Source organism: Centroberyx gerrardi, chromosome 10 (assembly GCF_048128805.1).
Source record: "Centroberyx gerrardi isolate f3 chromosome 10, fCenGer3.hap1.cur.20231027, whole genome shotgun sequence".
Taxonomy (NCBI): Eukaryota; Metazoa; Chordata; class Actinopteri; order Beryciformes; family Berycidae; genus Centroberyx; species Centroberyx gerrardi.
In genome coordinates this window covers 3818497-3831083 of record NC_136006.1, presented here as the reverse complement: position 1 = coordinate 3831083, position 12587 = coordinate 3818497, and the positions used below count along the sequence as shown (strand labels likewise).

Sequence of the window (12587 nt, the reverse complement as noted above, 5' to 3'; positions counted from 1 at the left end):
CCTTTACTCCCCCCCCCCCCCCCCCCCCCCCACACACACACACACACACACACGTCAAACAGCACCAGCCACTTCATACAAAATACCACAAAAACTGCTGCTACTACTCATCCTGTGGAGGACTTATTATTACTTGCACATCCTTTTATGACTACTTGCACTACTCTGTTATTATTGCAGTTTTTGTTCTTGATCTGTGCCTTGTTATTGTCCCCCCCTGACCCCAGCTTAACTTATAATTATTTAAATTCTTAGTACTTTTTTAGTATTTTTTATCCTAGTATTTTTATACCCTTGTTGTTTTGTTTTGTACTTGTATTTGCCTGCACCGTGGTCTGTGAGGAACCATTCCGATCCTCTGTATGTCCTGTACATATGGCAGAATTGACAATAAAGTTGACTTTGACTTTGATATCCCTACAATAATTATATATTATTCCTATAGGGACTTACAGTGAGTCTGTGGTATTAACTAGTGAGTTAATGGTGATCTTACTTTAGTTTATGGTGAACTGATGTTTTTTTTTATACCTCCTAAGGTATCACTGTAATATTACTATAGGAATGTATAGTGTGTCTACAACAGTCAATAATAAGTAGCGACCTATAATGGTAGCTATTTTGTTTAATCTATAATATTCCTATAACATTCCTACAGGAATTTACAGTGCACCTATTGGACTCAATAGTCAGTTTATGGTGAACTTATAGTACTTTCTGATATGTTTTTTTAATCTCCTATGGTATCCCTGTAATATTACTATAATATTACTATAGGAATATAGTGTGTCAATAGTGAGTAGCGACCTATAATGCTATTTTTTCTATATATCACTAGCTATTCCTATAACATTCCTATAGGAATATAAAGTGTGCCTATGGGACTCAGTGGTGAATTTACAGTGATCTTATTGTACTTTATGGTGTTTCTGTCTCCTTTGGCATCACTATAATATTCCTAGAGGAACGTAAAGTTTTGCTGTAACATTTTAGGCTGTCGTATCCTTTTAAAATATATTATAGGGTTGCTATAGTTCTTTTACGTCAGAAATGACTTGTATATGTAAGGGACAGGGAGAAAGAGGAGAGGAATCACAGGCTGTCACTCACTTTTACTCTGCATCCATCCCGGTCCGTCCTGACTCACTTTAATCCTCCATGACAGTCTGACCGAGTCTGACCGAGTCTGACCGAGGAGCCGCGCGGAAAGTCACAATCCAGTCAGTGTCGGCTTTCCTCCAGACAACACACTGCAGAGAGAAGACATATAGAGCTTACTGGATGTGACTGAGTGTGTGTGTGTGTGTGTGTAGGTGTGTGTGTGTGTGTGTGTGTGTGTGTGTAGCAGGACTGCTTCACCGTGTACCTGTCTGTCTGTCTCCACCCAGAGGCTGAGATTGAGACTTCACATATCTGTCAACCATGTCCATGCAAATAGTCACTCTATACGCGTAAACACACACACACACACACACACACACACACACACACACACACACAGTTTCTCTCTCTCTCTCTCTCTTTCTGTCTCGGTGTGTGGGTGTGTGTGTGTGTGCGTGCGTGCGTGCGTGTGTGTGTGTCTCTCTCTCTCACTCACTCTCTGTGTGTCTCTCTCTCTGTCTCGGTGTGTGTGTGTATGTGTGTCTCTCTCTCTCTCACTCACTCTCTGTTTGTCTTTCTGTCTCGGTGTGTGTGTGTGTGTGTGTGTGTGTGTGTGTGTGTCTCTCATGTCTCCTCACACAGGTGTAAGTATGAAGCAGGCTGACAGGCTATTACAGCTACATTTTCAGTTAGATACTTTTTTCCCTTCACTAGAGTAGAATTTAACAGCGGTCATTTCATCAGTAAGATTTCATCCAGCTGTGTGAACAAACATAATGTCCTCAGGTGTTTGGACTCGATGTGAGACAGAGTAAATGTAATGGGAGCAGATGGCTGTTTATTCTCCTGTCAGATGTAGTACAACATGCAACCAGCAGACACACACACACACACACACACACACACACACACACGTTCATTTTTGAACTGTCAACATCTGACATTAGCAGCCACTGGCATCAGGGATGGTTTCGCTGACTTCATGCAAAATGACATCTGAGAAAAAAAAATCCAAAGAGCAGAAAAAGGAATATTATCTTGGTAACGCTGTTTTGTTAGCAGTGTGATTTTCAGAGCTAAACGAAGCAGAATGAAAGTGACACAACAGCATTGCTAATGATACACAGCATATGAAAAACACAATATATCCATTTTGGAAAGAACTGTTTATTATATCATTTACATACAAACATTCTCTAATGAGTTTAACTTGCCAGCAATTATATTCCAGGAGTTGGTTTTACAGAATCCAGTCTGTGATGGAGACTCATAGACAGATCACACAAATCAAACAATATGATATATATACGCACATTAAAAATCTCTCTCCAGCTGACCGGCAGCCTCAGACAGCAGCCGGGCTTCTTGGTTGAAAGACAGCATGAACTTGGCATTTACTTCATTAAGCTGTGACATTCGCCTCCATCCAGTGTAAATACATAAATTCACAGTTGATATTTCCAAAGCTTTACACAGGTGCTGCATTAACGCTGCCGGAAAGACTGAACTGATGAACTGACATCAAGATGTTGACATTAAACGATGCGGTGGAGGCAGGACTGGTTTTTAATATTAAGTTAAATTAATATTAAATTCAGTTTGCATCCAAATGTAAACCTGGTAAATGTCATATTTCTGCTGCATGTGATCAAGCAGAAGGAGCACAACTCTTTTTTCAGTTCAAAACTAGGAAAAAAAATGTTTATAATATAATAACAAGTTAATATTTGTCAAAATTGTGATCTGAGGTGGTCTGAGGTCTGATGACAGCCACAAGACCTGAATGTTGTGATTTTATGATAACAAGAAGAACATTTCTCATGGCAAGAATCGGACATGTTGGAGCTTTTCAAAAACGTTTCATACATTCTGATGCCTTCAAATCAATATTGATTCCAAAAATTGGTAAAGTAGATATTCATAAATGTGTATGTTTATAAAGCAATCTTACATAAGCTACCTAATTACCTGACTATCCCATGGAATGAGTTCCAACAGTCTTTCAAACTGGATGCCTTAATCTCATTGGGCAAATTCAAAAATGTGATAAAGGAATTTGAAGTCGAGGTCTGTGTATGTTTTAAATAATGTTGCCATAACGCTATCAGTTGAATGTATAAAATGTATTGATGTATGATGATTTTATATTGTTTATAATATTGTATATTGTTTATGATTATGTTTTTATGATTGTGTGATTATGCTTGTAACCAGGGCACCATCGCAAATGAGACCTCGGTCTCAATGGGTTTCCCCTGTTTAAATAAAGGTAAATAATAAAATAATAATAACAATAATAATAATAATAACAACAAAAACAACAACACCAGCAGCAGCAATAATAATAATAATAATAATAATAATAACAACAATAGTGAGGAAACAGAGATATCAGCTTTACTGCCATCAGTGAACACTAACCTGAGCAGACTTTCCAATAATACTTATTGGACTCAGCTACTGGGATTGATTGATCTTGTCTGGCACACTGGACATCTGCACACTGGTGCAAACGGCTGAGATGAACAGAACATGAACAGAGCATGAGATGAACTTCATGAAACCAAAGCTCTGCTCTGCGCTCAGTCTGGACTGACGCAGCAGACGGACGTTTACCTGGCCGTGTGATTTATCCTCTCTAATCAGACAACAGAGGGTGTGAGGGGGGAGGCGTGTCCTGACCTTCACTTCAAAGCTTTCAAATGTTTGCATCTGTCACGCGAGCAGGCCCAAAGCACAATGTGACATGCGAGATAAATCCAGGGAGGATTTCAAACGATAGCAGACTGAGGCGTGTTCTTGGCGGGCGTGGCCGGCATCATGTAGCGCACTCTCTTCCAGAAGCGCGAGTTCTTCGTGGCGGCGCCCCGCGAGTCCTCCCGCCACCTGAGGGGGGCGCTCTTGCGGACCAGGTGCTGTAAGCCGGCGGGGAGGTGTGTGTAGCCCTGCGGCCCCATGACTCCCAGCTGGACCAGGATCACGCTCATTTCCGTCTGGACCAGCGCCTCGTGGAGCCCCACCTGGAAATTAAGAAGACCCCTTTCATCGAGCTGATTGAAGTTTTAGTATTATTATATTTTTCAGAGGCAGAAATAATCTGATTGGTTGAGTTAAACCTCAGTGGGCGGAGCCAAAGAATCACTGTTTTTTCTGGCTAAGTAACATTAGACTGAAGCTCAGTGAAAAAGACAAGAGGTAAGAGAGGAGGAAGCTAATATTATGAAAGTTTGTCTTCTTTTAGCACTTCCCTGCTTCACATTCATAATTACAGACATTTACACCTAGAAACTATAACAATGTCTCGGCCTTCTTGCCTTGAGGTTAGTTCATACCTCAGAGCAAACAGGTATTCTGGTAGAGTGACGCAATTTATCAGAAAAACGGGAGGTTTCAGAGGTTAGCATGATATATTTAGGCTAAGGGGATTCCTGTGCAGGTTTCACACACTACAAACCCGTCCCAGCTGCATCCGATCTTGGTGAGTAGTTTCTATTCTGGTTTTCATGAAAATAGCCTGAAAACATACATTTAACTTGCATTGAACACGTTGGTGAACAGATTAATCAACAGATCCCACTTTAAAGACAATAAAGCATCCTGGGTCCATCCTCATTTTGCAGGTTTACGCTAAAATTAGTATTTAAAAATAAAAGTGGATCCGGTCTCCCAAACAGGAATTATCTCTCCAGAATGGTATCCCTCCGCTATGATCTCTTCTATCAATAAAAATGCTATTTAGCAAAATTCTTGGACCAACAGTCAGCTGAAAATCACAGCAGCAGGATCTGTTGTTGAATCTGTTCATGAACGTGTTAAATATCAGTTTTCATTCAAATGAATGAGAAGTAAAAATTCAAACTCTACAAACTCGTCCAGCTGCATCTGATCTCGGTGAGTAGATTATATTCTGGTTTTCATGGCGGTCAAGAGCCGAATAACTCCCATGTTAAAACTAAGTGGAATATTGCTTTAAATATTGTATTGATTTTTTTTTCTACATCTGCAAAACCCCACCTGCCAATCATACCCCCCGACCAGTGGGGTTTGGGGGGAGGCGTGCTGCTGGTCCGTGACCTCTGACCCCGACCCGGACCCCGGGGTGAGGATGACCATCAGCCTCCTGCTCAGCTTCACGCGGGTCTCCACCAGCTCCAGACGGTCTGTGGGGGGGGGGGGGGCAGAGGGAGAGGTTCACGCTTAACAAAAAGTGTTGTACTTAGTGCCAGAAAACGGTTCTTTAGGGCTTGTACCATAGCAAAACCCTTTATGGTGCTGTGAAGAACCCTTTTAGAAAGGTTCACCAAGCATCATGCTCAAATGGCTCTACATAGACTCTTTATGGAGCTGTAAAGAAGCATTTAAGAACATATCGTCTCAAATCATCAGTATTAAAAGGTCTTTTTCAGAACCACACTGGGTTCTTTACTCTGATCTGCTTGTTTCTTTATTTTAACAAATCCAAGAGTTGTTTGAGTCATTTTAGTCTCCTATAGAAACCAATATCCTAACCAAAAAACACTCGAAGACCCTTCCTGTATCAGTGTGCAGTGATTAAAAAAAAGAGAGAAGAAGATAATGAATAAAAAAGAGGGGCAAGGATAGAGGGAGTGGGAGTAGGGAGGGAAGGAAAAGGAAAGAGGACAGGGAATTATAAAAATACATATATATAGCCAATTACTATATCTTTATTATTTATTTATGTGTCATCATGTCTTAAAAATTGTTCTTTTAAGAAGGGATTAAACAGTTACAAGTTACATACAGTTTCCTGCATTAGTACCACAGACAATTCTTTGATGAATGAAATTCAGCTATAAATTAATATAAAGTAAAACCAAACTGTAGTTTCCCCAAAACGACAACAACACCATTCCAAGTTGTTGTTTCTGTTATTTTGTTTTGCCATAGATTAGCATCTTTTGACATGTAGTCCAGAATCCCTATGGAAAATATGAATAGGATTTTAGATTTTTTTTTTTGTGAATTTTGATCTTTTAGATCTTTTAATATTCATCTATGCTAACAAAATGCTGATCACTGGTGAAAGTGAACTACAAGAGCACTGGTGCTTTGCTTTGCTTTGCTATAGTTGCTTTGTTCTTGTTAGTTGTTCTATTCCAGTTGTGTTTTCCAATTGTTGCTAGCTACAAGCTAACGACAAAATAATTAGCATTTTGCTAGCAACAATCTATATAAAAAGTAATTGATGGTGGAAAATTCATAAAGGTTATGTTAGTTGATGTATTTTATTTCATGGAAGAACACAGTTGGCGAGCTCTTTGTATTTTGTCGTTTTTTGTAAGTCCCATTCATATTTTCCAGAGATTTTGGATTACACACCAAATGGCAGAAATGCAAATCTTACAGCCTACAGAATGATGTCATGATGACTTCGCCTCTCCACGGAGCAAAAGTGCAGCAGCAGGTCAGCAGGCATGCAGTGAACAGTGGGCCCTTCTGCATGTCTGCGTACGGGTGCCCGTGTGTCCAAAAAGGCTCAGTGCCAAAGACTAAAAGCTCTGACCTTCCCCGGGTATGTCGTCCCTGCCGTGGATGAAGAGCCGGTAGCCGCACTTCTGCTCCAGAACGGAGGGCAGGACGTTGGTGACGAACTGACAGAGCGTCTCCTCCAAGGCCTTGTCCCCCTTCTGCGTCTGGTAGACCACGTAGGCGTCGTACACCTTCCCATCTGCAGAACAGAGGAGGAAGAGGAGGAGGAGGAGGAGGAGGAGGAGGAGGTGCGTTACCAAGCTGTTTTCATTTACAGTGTTACAGTCGAGTGGAAGAAGCTTTTCATCAAGAAATCATCCTCAGTCAAGGCGGTCAGTCATTGTATTCATCAGAAATGCATTCAATGGCTACTTACAGCTTTTGGCATTAGCCCATAAAATATTCTATAACTAGCTTATTATTGCTGATTAAAGTTGTTTTTTTGTTTTGTTTTTTATTTAGCATTCTCCTTGAGGTTAAAGAAGCGTATAACCAGAAGGTTGCCGGTTCCAATCCCTACACTAGCTGGGGGAAAAAATATATAATATATCCACTATTTTTAAAATGTGACTCCTGGTCTGACAGAATGGCTGCTGACATGCAAGTGAAACAAACTGTGAGTTAACATTAAACTTATGAGACACCTTTAGACTTTTGCTTACAGTATGGTTATGTTTTTGAGGACAGAATCACCAGTGTTTTTAAAAAATATTGATTGATGAAGTTTTGGTAGCCATTCTGGAATGAAACCCTTCAATTGTAGTTGCTTTAAGTATTTCTATAAAATACATTAACTGTAGTTTAGGTCAGCAATGTTGCATTTGATTTGGACTAAACAACACAAACTCTCCCATCTAACTCTGACTGTCCCATGCTGCTGTGTGCAGCTGCAGGAGCTGTGGCTGCAGACTGAGCGCCCCCAGGTGGCTGCAGAAAGAATCACATGCTGTAAGACATGGGGAGAACTGCTTCAAGTAAAGACAGAAATCCTTCCTTTGTAACACAACGTCACTGACTCAGGGTCAGGTGTCAGCCAGGTTACATACATTCACGATTTGCTCATTATCGTTCTCTCTGAGGACGGCTGTCTAGAACAGGCTCTCAACCTTTTCAGCTTGTGGCCCCTTAAAATGAAGCGATGCCTACTGATTTTCCCTTTTTAGCTTGTTTCATTTGATTTATTATCAAAGGCCAAGAGGCTGAAAACCATTCAATATGTCACAAGAAAAATCTGACAAAATAGACATGATAATAAATTAGTATAGTAGAAATGTTTTTGTTTTCCATATCCCATAAATCATCTTGCGACCCCCCAAAATTAGCTTGTGACTCCCTGGGGGGTTCCGACTCCCAGGTTGAGAACCATTGGTCCAGATCAGAGTGAGGTGTGCAAACTGGAATCACAACAGCAAGAAGTAAGTGTAAAAACACACAGTGAAAAAGTCTTTTTATGCAAAGTGGAAAGAACAGGCCGCTGGATATGTGTCACATTCCCTATATGGATATAAGTCCAAATTCTCTGATTCCATCTTCTTAAATGTGAATATTTTCTGGTTTCTTTACTCCTCTATGACAGTAAACTGAATATCTTTTGGGTTGTGGACAAAACGAGACATTTGAGGACGTCATCTTGGGCTTTGGGAAACACTGATCGACATTTTTCACCATTTTATAGGCATTTTATAGACCAAACAATGAAAATAATCGTTAGTTGCAGCCCTAAATAGGTGCTATTAGAGACTTTTTGCTGGTAAAAAAATAAATAACTATTCCAAAAGTTTCCAAACTGATCTCTGATGAAGAGCATATGCATGTTTTGAATGTTACATCATTAAAGTCGTTTTAATTACTTTTGTACCAGCAGGCGGAGTAAAGTGCCTTAAGGTTTTTCCCCCCCTCAATTGCAGATCTATTATTTTACATTTTTGTATAGTGATTTTTTTATTTTTTTTTTAACCAGCAAGAAATCTCCAGTAGGACTACTTTTTGTTAATTAAGTATATTCTGTTTATTCATGGAAACAGGAAACTCAATCATGGGGAGGGGGAATTATAATATATAGCTTAAATTAAGATTAAAAGATCAAAATTCACAAAGGTGATGCTGGTGGATGTATTAACCCCTGGAACAAAATTTGTGTTATTTTTCGAAAAGCCCATTCATATATACACACATGGATTCAGTTTGTTTTTCATACTGAAAGACAAGAATGGATGAAGGAGGAAAACGAGCGCTGATATCTGCAACTCTGCTGACTGTGCAGAAACACAGAGGCTGCCGGTATTTTCCTTTAACCTCTACTTTCTGTTCTCTTCCTTACCTTCGTGGCGGCTGCTGAGAGTGAAGTAGCGTCTGAAGAGGAGAGCGAGGTCGATGGCGAAGTACTTGACCGCGGCGGCCGCCAACACAGAGAGCAGAACCACGCTCACCGCTCCAATGACGAGCGGAGTGATGGACTCTGGAGAAAGGATGAATGAAGAGGCGTAAGTGCAGGGCTCCAGACTAACTTTTCCACTGGTAGCACTGCGCTGTGCTGGTGCTACCAACTTTCTCAGTTGGTCGCACCAGCACATGATTTGGTCGCACCCTTTTTTTTGTTTTTTTCTTCGTAAATCTTCGTATTTCTCATACGCTACCGTGCCCCCGGGAACCTCCGGGAAGCGTCCAAACCTCCGTGCTCCTGTGTCTCTCTCCGCCGACAGAACAGAGGGCTGTCAGGTGGACACAGCTCGCGCATGTGCATGGAAATAAACGGTGATATGATATAAATGTATAGATTGTGTGTGTTTGTTTTGTCTTACCGCGGTCCCTCTGTCCCAAATGCATCAAGCCAGCCGGTAAAAACTCCGTAATAAGGCTGCGTTCACACATAACATTTTTTCCCCAACTGCCAGCGCCCTTTTCTCATTACAGTTTTTTCTGATTGCTTAGGCACTATCTTTGAAACTATAGGCTATTTTTGCAAAACTCTACACACTAACCACAAAACCTTACACCAAACCAGCAAAACATTACACATCTCTTGCAAAAGTAAACAATTCTTGCAAAACTCTTCAAACTCTTTTAAAACATTGTGTTTTTGCGTCAATACAGTACACACAAACCATCATTTGAATAAGCACACGAAGCACCAACTACGCACTGATAGTCTAAATGAAAAACAAAATGTATTTTAACCCCTGGAACAAAATTTTTGTTATTTTTCGAAAAGCCCATTCATATATACACACATGGATTCTCTCGCTCTGTGGAAATTTGTTTTTCATACTGAAAGACAAGAATGGATGAAGGAGGAAAACGAGCGCTGATATCTGCAACTCTGCTGACTGTGCAGAAACACAGAGGCTGCCGGTATTTTCCTTTAACCTCTAATTTCTGTTCTCTTCCTTACCTTCGTGGCGGCTGTATAGTTTAGTATAGTGCAATACTGTAAGGTTTTGTCATACATGTAGTAAACACACATACAAAGAAGGGGAAAAAGTTTTTTTTTTTTTCTTACAGTAAGAAAAAAAACAAATTTTTTTTTCCCCTTATTTGTATTGATAGTGTGTTATGTTCGGAATACACATCCATACTTTACACATTTGGATACCTGTGTGTATGTGTGTTTACGTTACTACATGTATGACAAAACTTTACAGTATTGCAAACTGCTATGCCCTGAACACAGAAAAAGCAAAAGCCACAAGTGTTTTTCATTTAGACTATCAGTGCGTAGTTGGTGCTTCGTGTGCTTATTCAAATGATGGTTTGTGTGTACTGTATTGACGCAAAAACACAATGTTTGAAGAGTTTTGCAAGAATTGTTTACTTTTGCAAGAGATGTATAATGTTTTGTTGGTTTGGTGTAAGGTTTTGTGGTTAGTGTGTAGAGTTTTGCAAAAATAGCCTATAGTTTCAAAGATAGTGCCTAAGCAATCAGAAAAAACTGTAAAAGCAACGGGAAGCGGCCGCAAGGCGCACAAAAGGCGGTCACACATTGGTGCGGTCGCACCAATTGTGACCACAGAGACGCTGGCCGTTTCCCATAGCAACAACAAATATGGAGAAAGTGAAAGTGCCGGTGGAGAAATTGGACATTGTAATAAGTGAATTTCCGTTACAGCAACAGCGATCTTAAAGGCAGTATGGATTATACTGGACATGTATTGGAAAAATCTGGTAAGCCTTTGCTTGTTGCACAACACTGTTTTTAGATTAGATTAGATTCAACTTTATTGTCATTGCACAGAGTACAAGTACTAATACAACGAAATGCAGTTTAGCATCTAACCAGAAGTACAAAAGAAGCAGTAAAAGTGCAGTGTAATGTATGTACATATATATATATAAATAAAATAAGCTATAAGGGTAGTATGAATGTGTTAAGGTATATACAGTATGAACAGTATTAACAGCATCAACAGTATGAACAGTGGATAAGAGTATGCAAGATATATGAATATGCAAGATGTATATAATAATATATATAGCATATTCAGTATGGTGTATATACAGTATGAACGGTATTAACAGAATGAACAGAGTGGTATGAATATGCTAAGTATATAAATAGAATAAATTGAAAGGGGTAGTATGAGTGCTAAGATAAATAACAGATAAATAACAGTATAAACAGTATAAACAGTATGAACAGTGGATATGAAATGCAAGATATATACAGTATATAGTATATAGTATAAACAGTAAGGTGTATAGTATATACAGAATGAACATGTGTATAGTAAGTATGTATAGTCACTGGAGGAAGGTGTCTGGGTGTTGTTGTGTGTGTGGATGGGTACCGGTGGGGTGGGGGGATGGGGAGGTATCCGGTGGGACGGGGGGATGGGGAGGTATCCGGTGGGACGGGGGCATGGGGGGGTACCGGTGGGATGGGGGGATGGGGAGGTATCCGGGGATGGGGGCTGTCACCGTGGTGCAGAGTTCAGTAAGGTGACAGCTGAGGGGAAGAAGCTGTTCCTGAGCCTGCCGGTCCTGGAAAGGAGATTCCTGTAGCGCCTCCCGGAGGGGAGGAGGGCAAACAGTCTGCGGCCGGGGCGTGAGGTGTCCCTGACGACGCCGCGCGCCCTCCGCAGGCTCCGCTCGAGGTGGACAGTCTCGACGGCAGGGAGGTGGAGTACCGGTGATGCGTTGGGCAGTTTTTACCACCCTCTGCAGTGCTTTCCGGTCTGAGACAGAGCAGCTGCCATACCAAACTGTGATGCAGTTGGTAAGGACGCTCTCGATGGTGCAGCTGTAGAAGTTCACCAGGATCTGAGGAGACGTGTGGATTTTCTTCAGTCTCCTCAGGAAGAAGAGACGCTGGTGTGCCTTCTTGACCAGGGTTGAGGTGTTGAGGGTCCAAGAGAGGTCCTCGGAGATGTGGACACCCAGAAACTTAAAGCTGGTGCCACGCTCAACCTCCGTACCATTGATATAGATGGGGGTGTGTGTGCAGCGTTTTGTCTGTTAGAAGTGCTAACCAGCTGGTTAGTGAGCTAGCAGCTGCTCAGCTAACGTCAGGTGACGTTGCCGTGATCCGCTTTTTATTTCTCCTCACAAAAAGCGCTCCAGGCAGCACTTTTTCCACATCAAAAAACGCTATGTGTGAACGCAGCCTAATAGTCCATACATCCATACTGATCTCCGTTCCAGTGCATCCCCCCCCCCCCCCGCCCCCTCCCCCCCGTGCACTGATGATGAGAGTGCAGGTAGGGAGAGACCGACTGAGCCAGTGAAGAAGAAAAAGTACTACTTTCAACCACAATGGCTAACGCAGTACCCGTGCCGGAGGGGCACCAAAACAGCCTAATGATCATCATGCACTCGCACGAATGCGACCACATGAAATTTTTACTCGCACACTCTCACAGTCTGGAGCCCTGGAGTGTGTTTAAGTTTGGGTGCATGTGCTCAAATATGTGTTAGTGAGCGCGTTCGCATCTTAACGTATTCACTGTGTGTACGTGTGTGTGTGTGTGTGTGTGTGTGTTTTAAAGGTCCCATATCATGTA

At 41.3% G+C, this 12587-nt stretch overlaps 1 protein-coding gene across 1 annotated transcript in view; it reads right to left on the bottom strand.

Moving 5' to 3' along the window:
• Positions 1–3734: 3734 nt before the first annotated feature.
• Positions 3735–12587, bottom strand: part of LOC139912127 (interleukin-1 receptor-like 1) — a 16209-nt gene continuing 7356 nt past the window's right edge. The window contains exons 8-11 of the mRNA XM_071899832.2: positions 8912–9049; positions 6626–6790; positions 5116–5261; positions 3735–4121 (exon numbers count right to left, since the gene is read on the bottom strand). Coding sequence (XP_071755933.2) covers positions 3873–4121; positions 5116–5261; positions 6626–6790; positions 8912–9049 — 698 coding nt within the window. The 3' untranslated portion in view covers positions 3735–3872. The remainder of the gene's footprint in view (positions 4122–5115; positions 5262–6625; positions 6791–8911; positions 9050–12587) is intronic.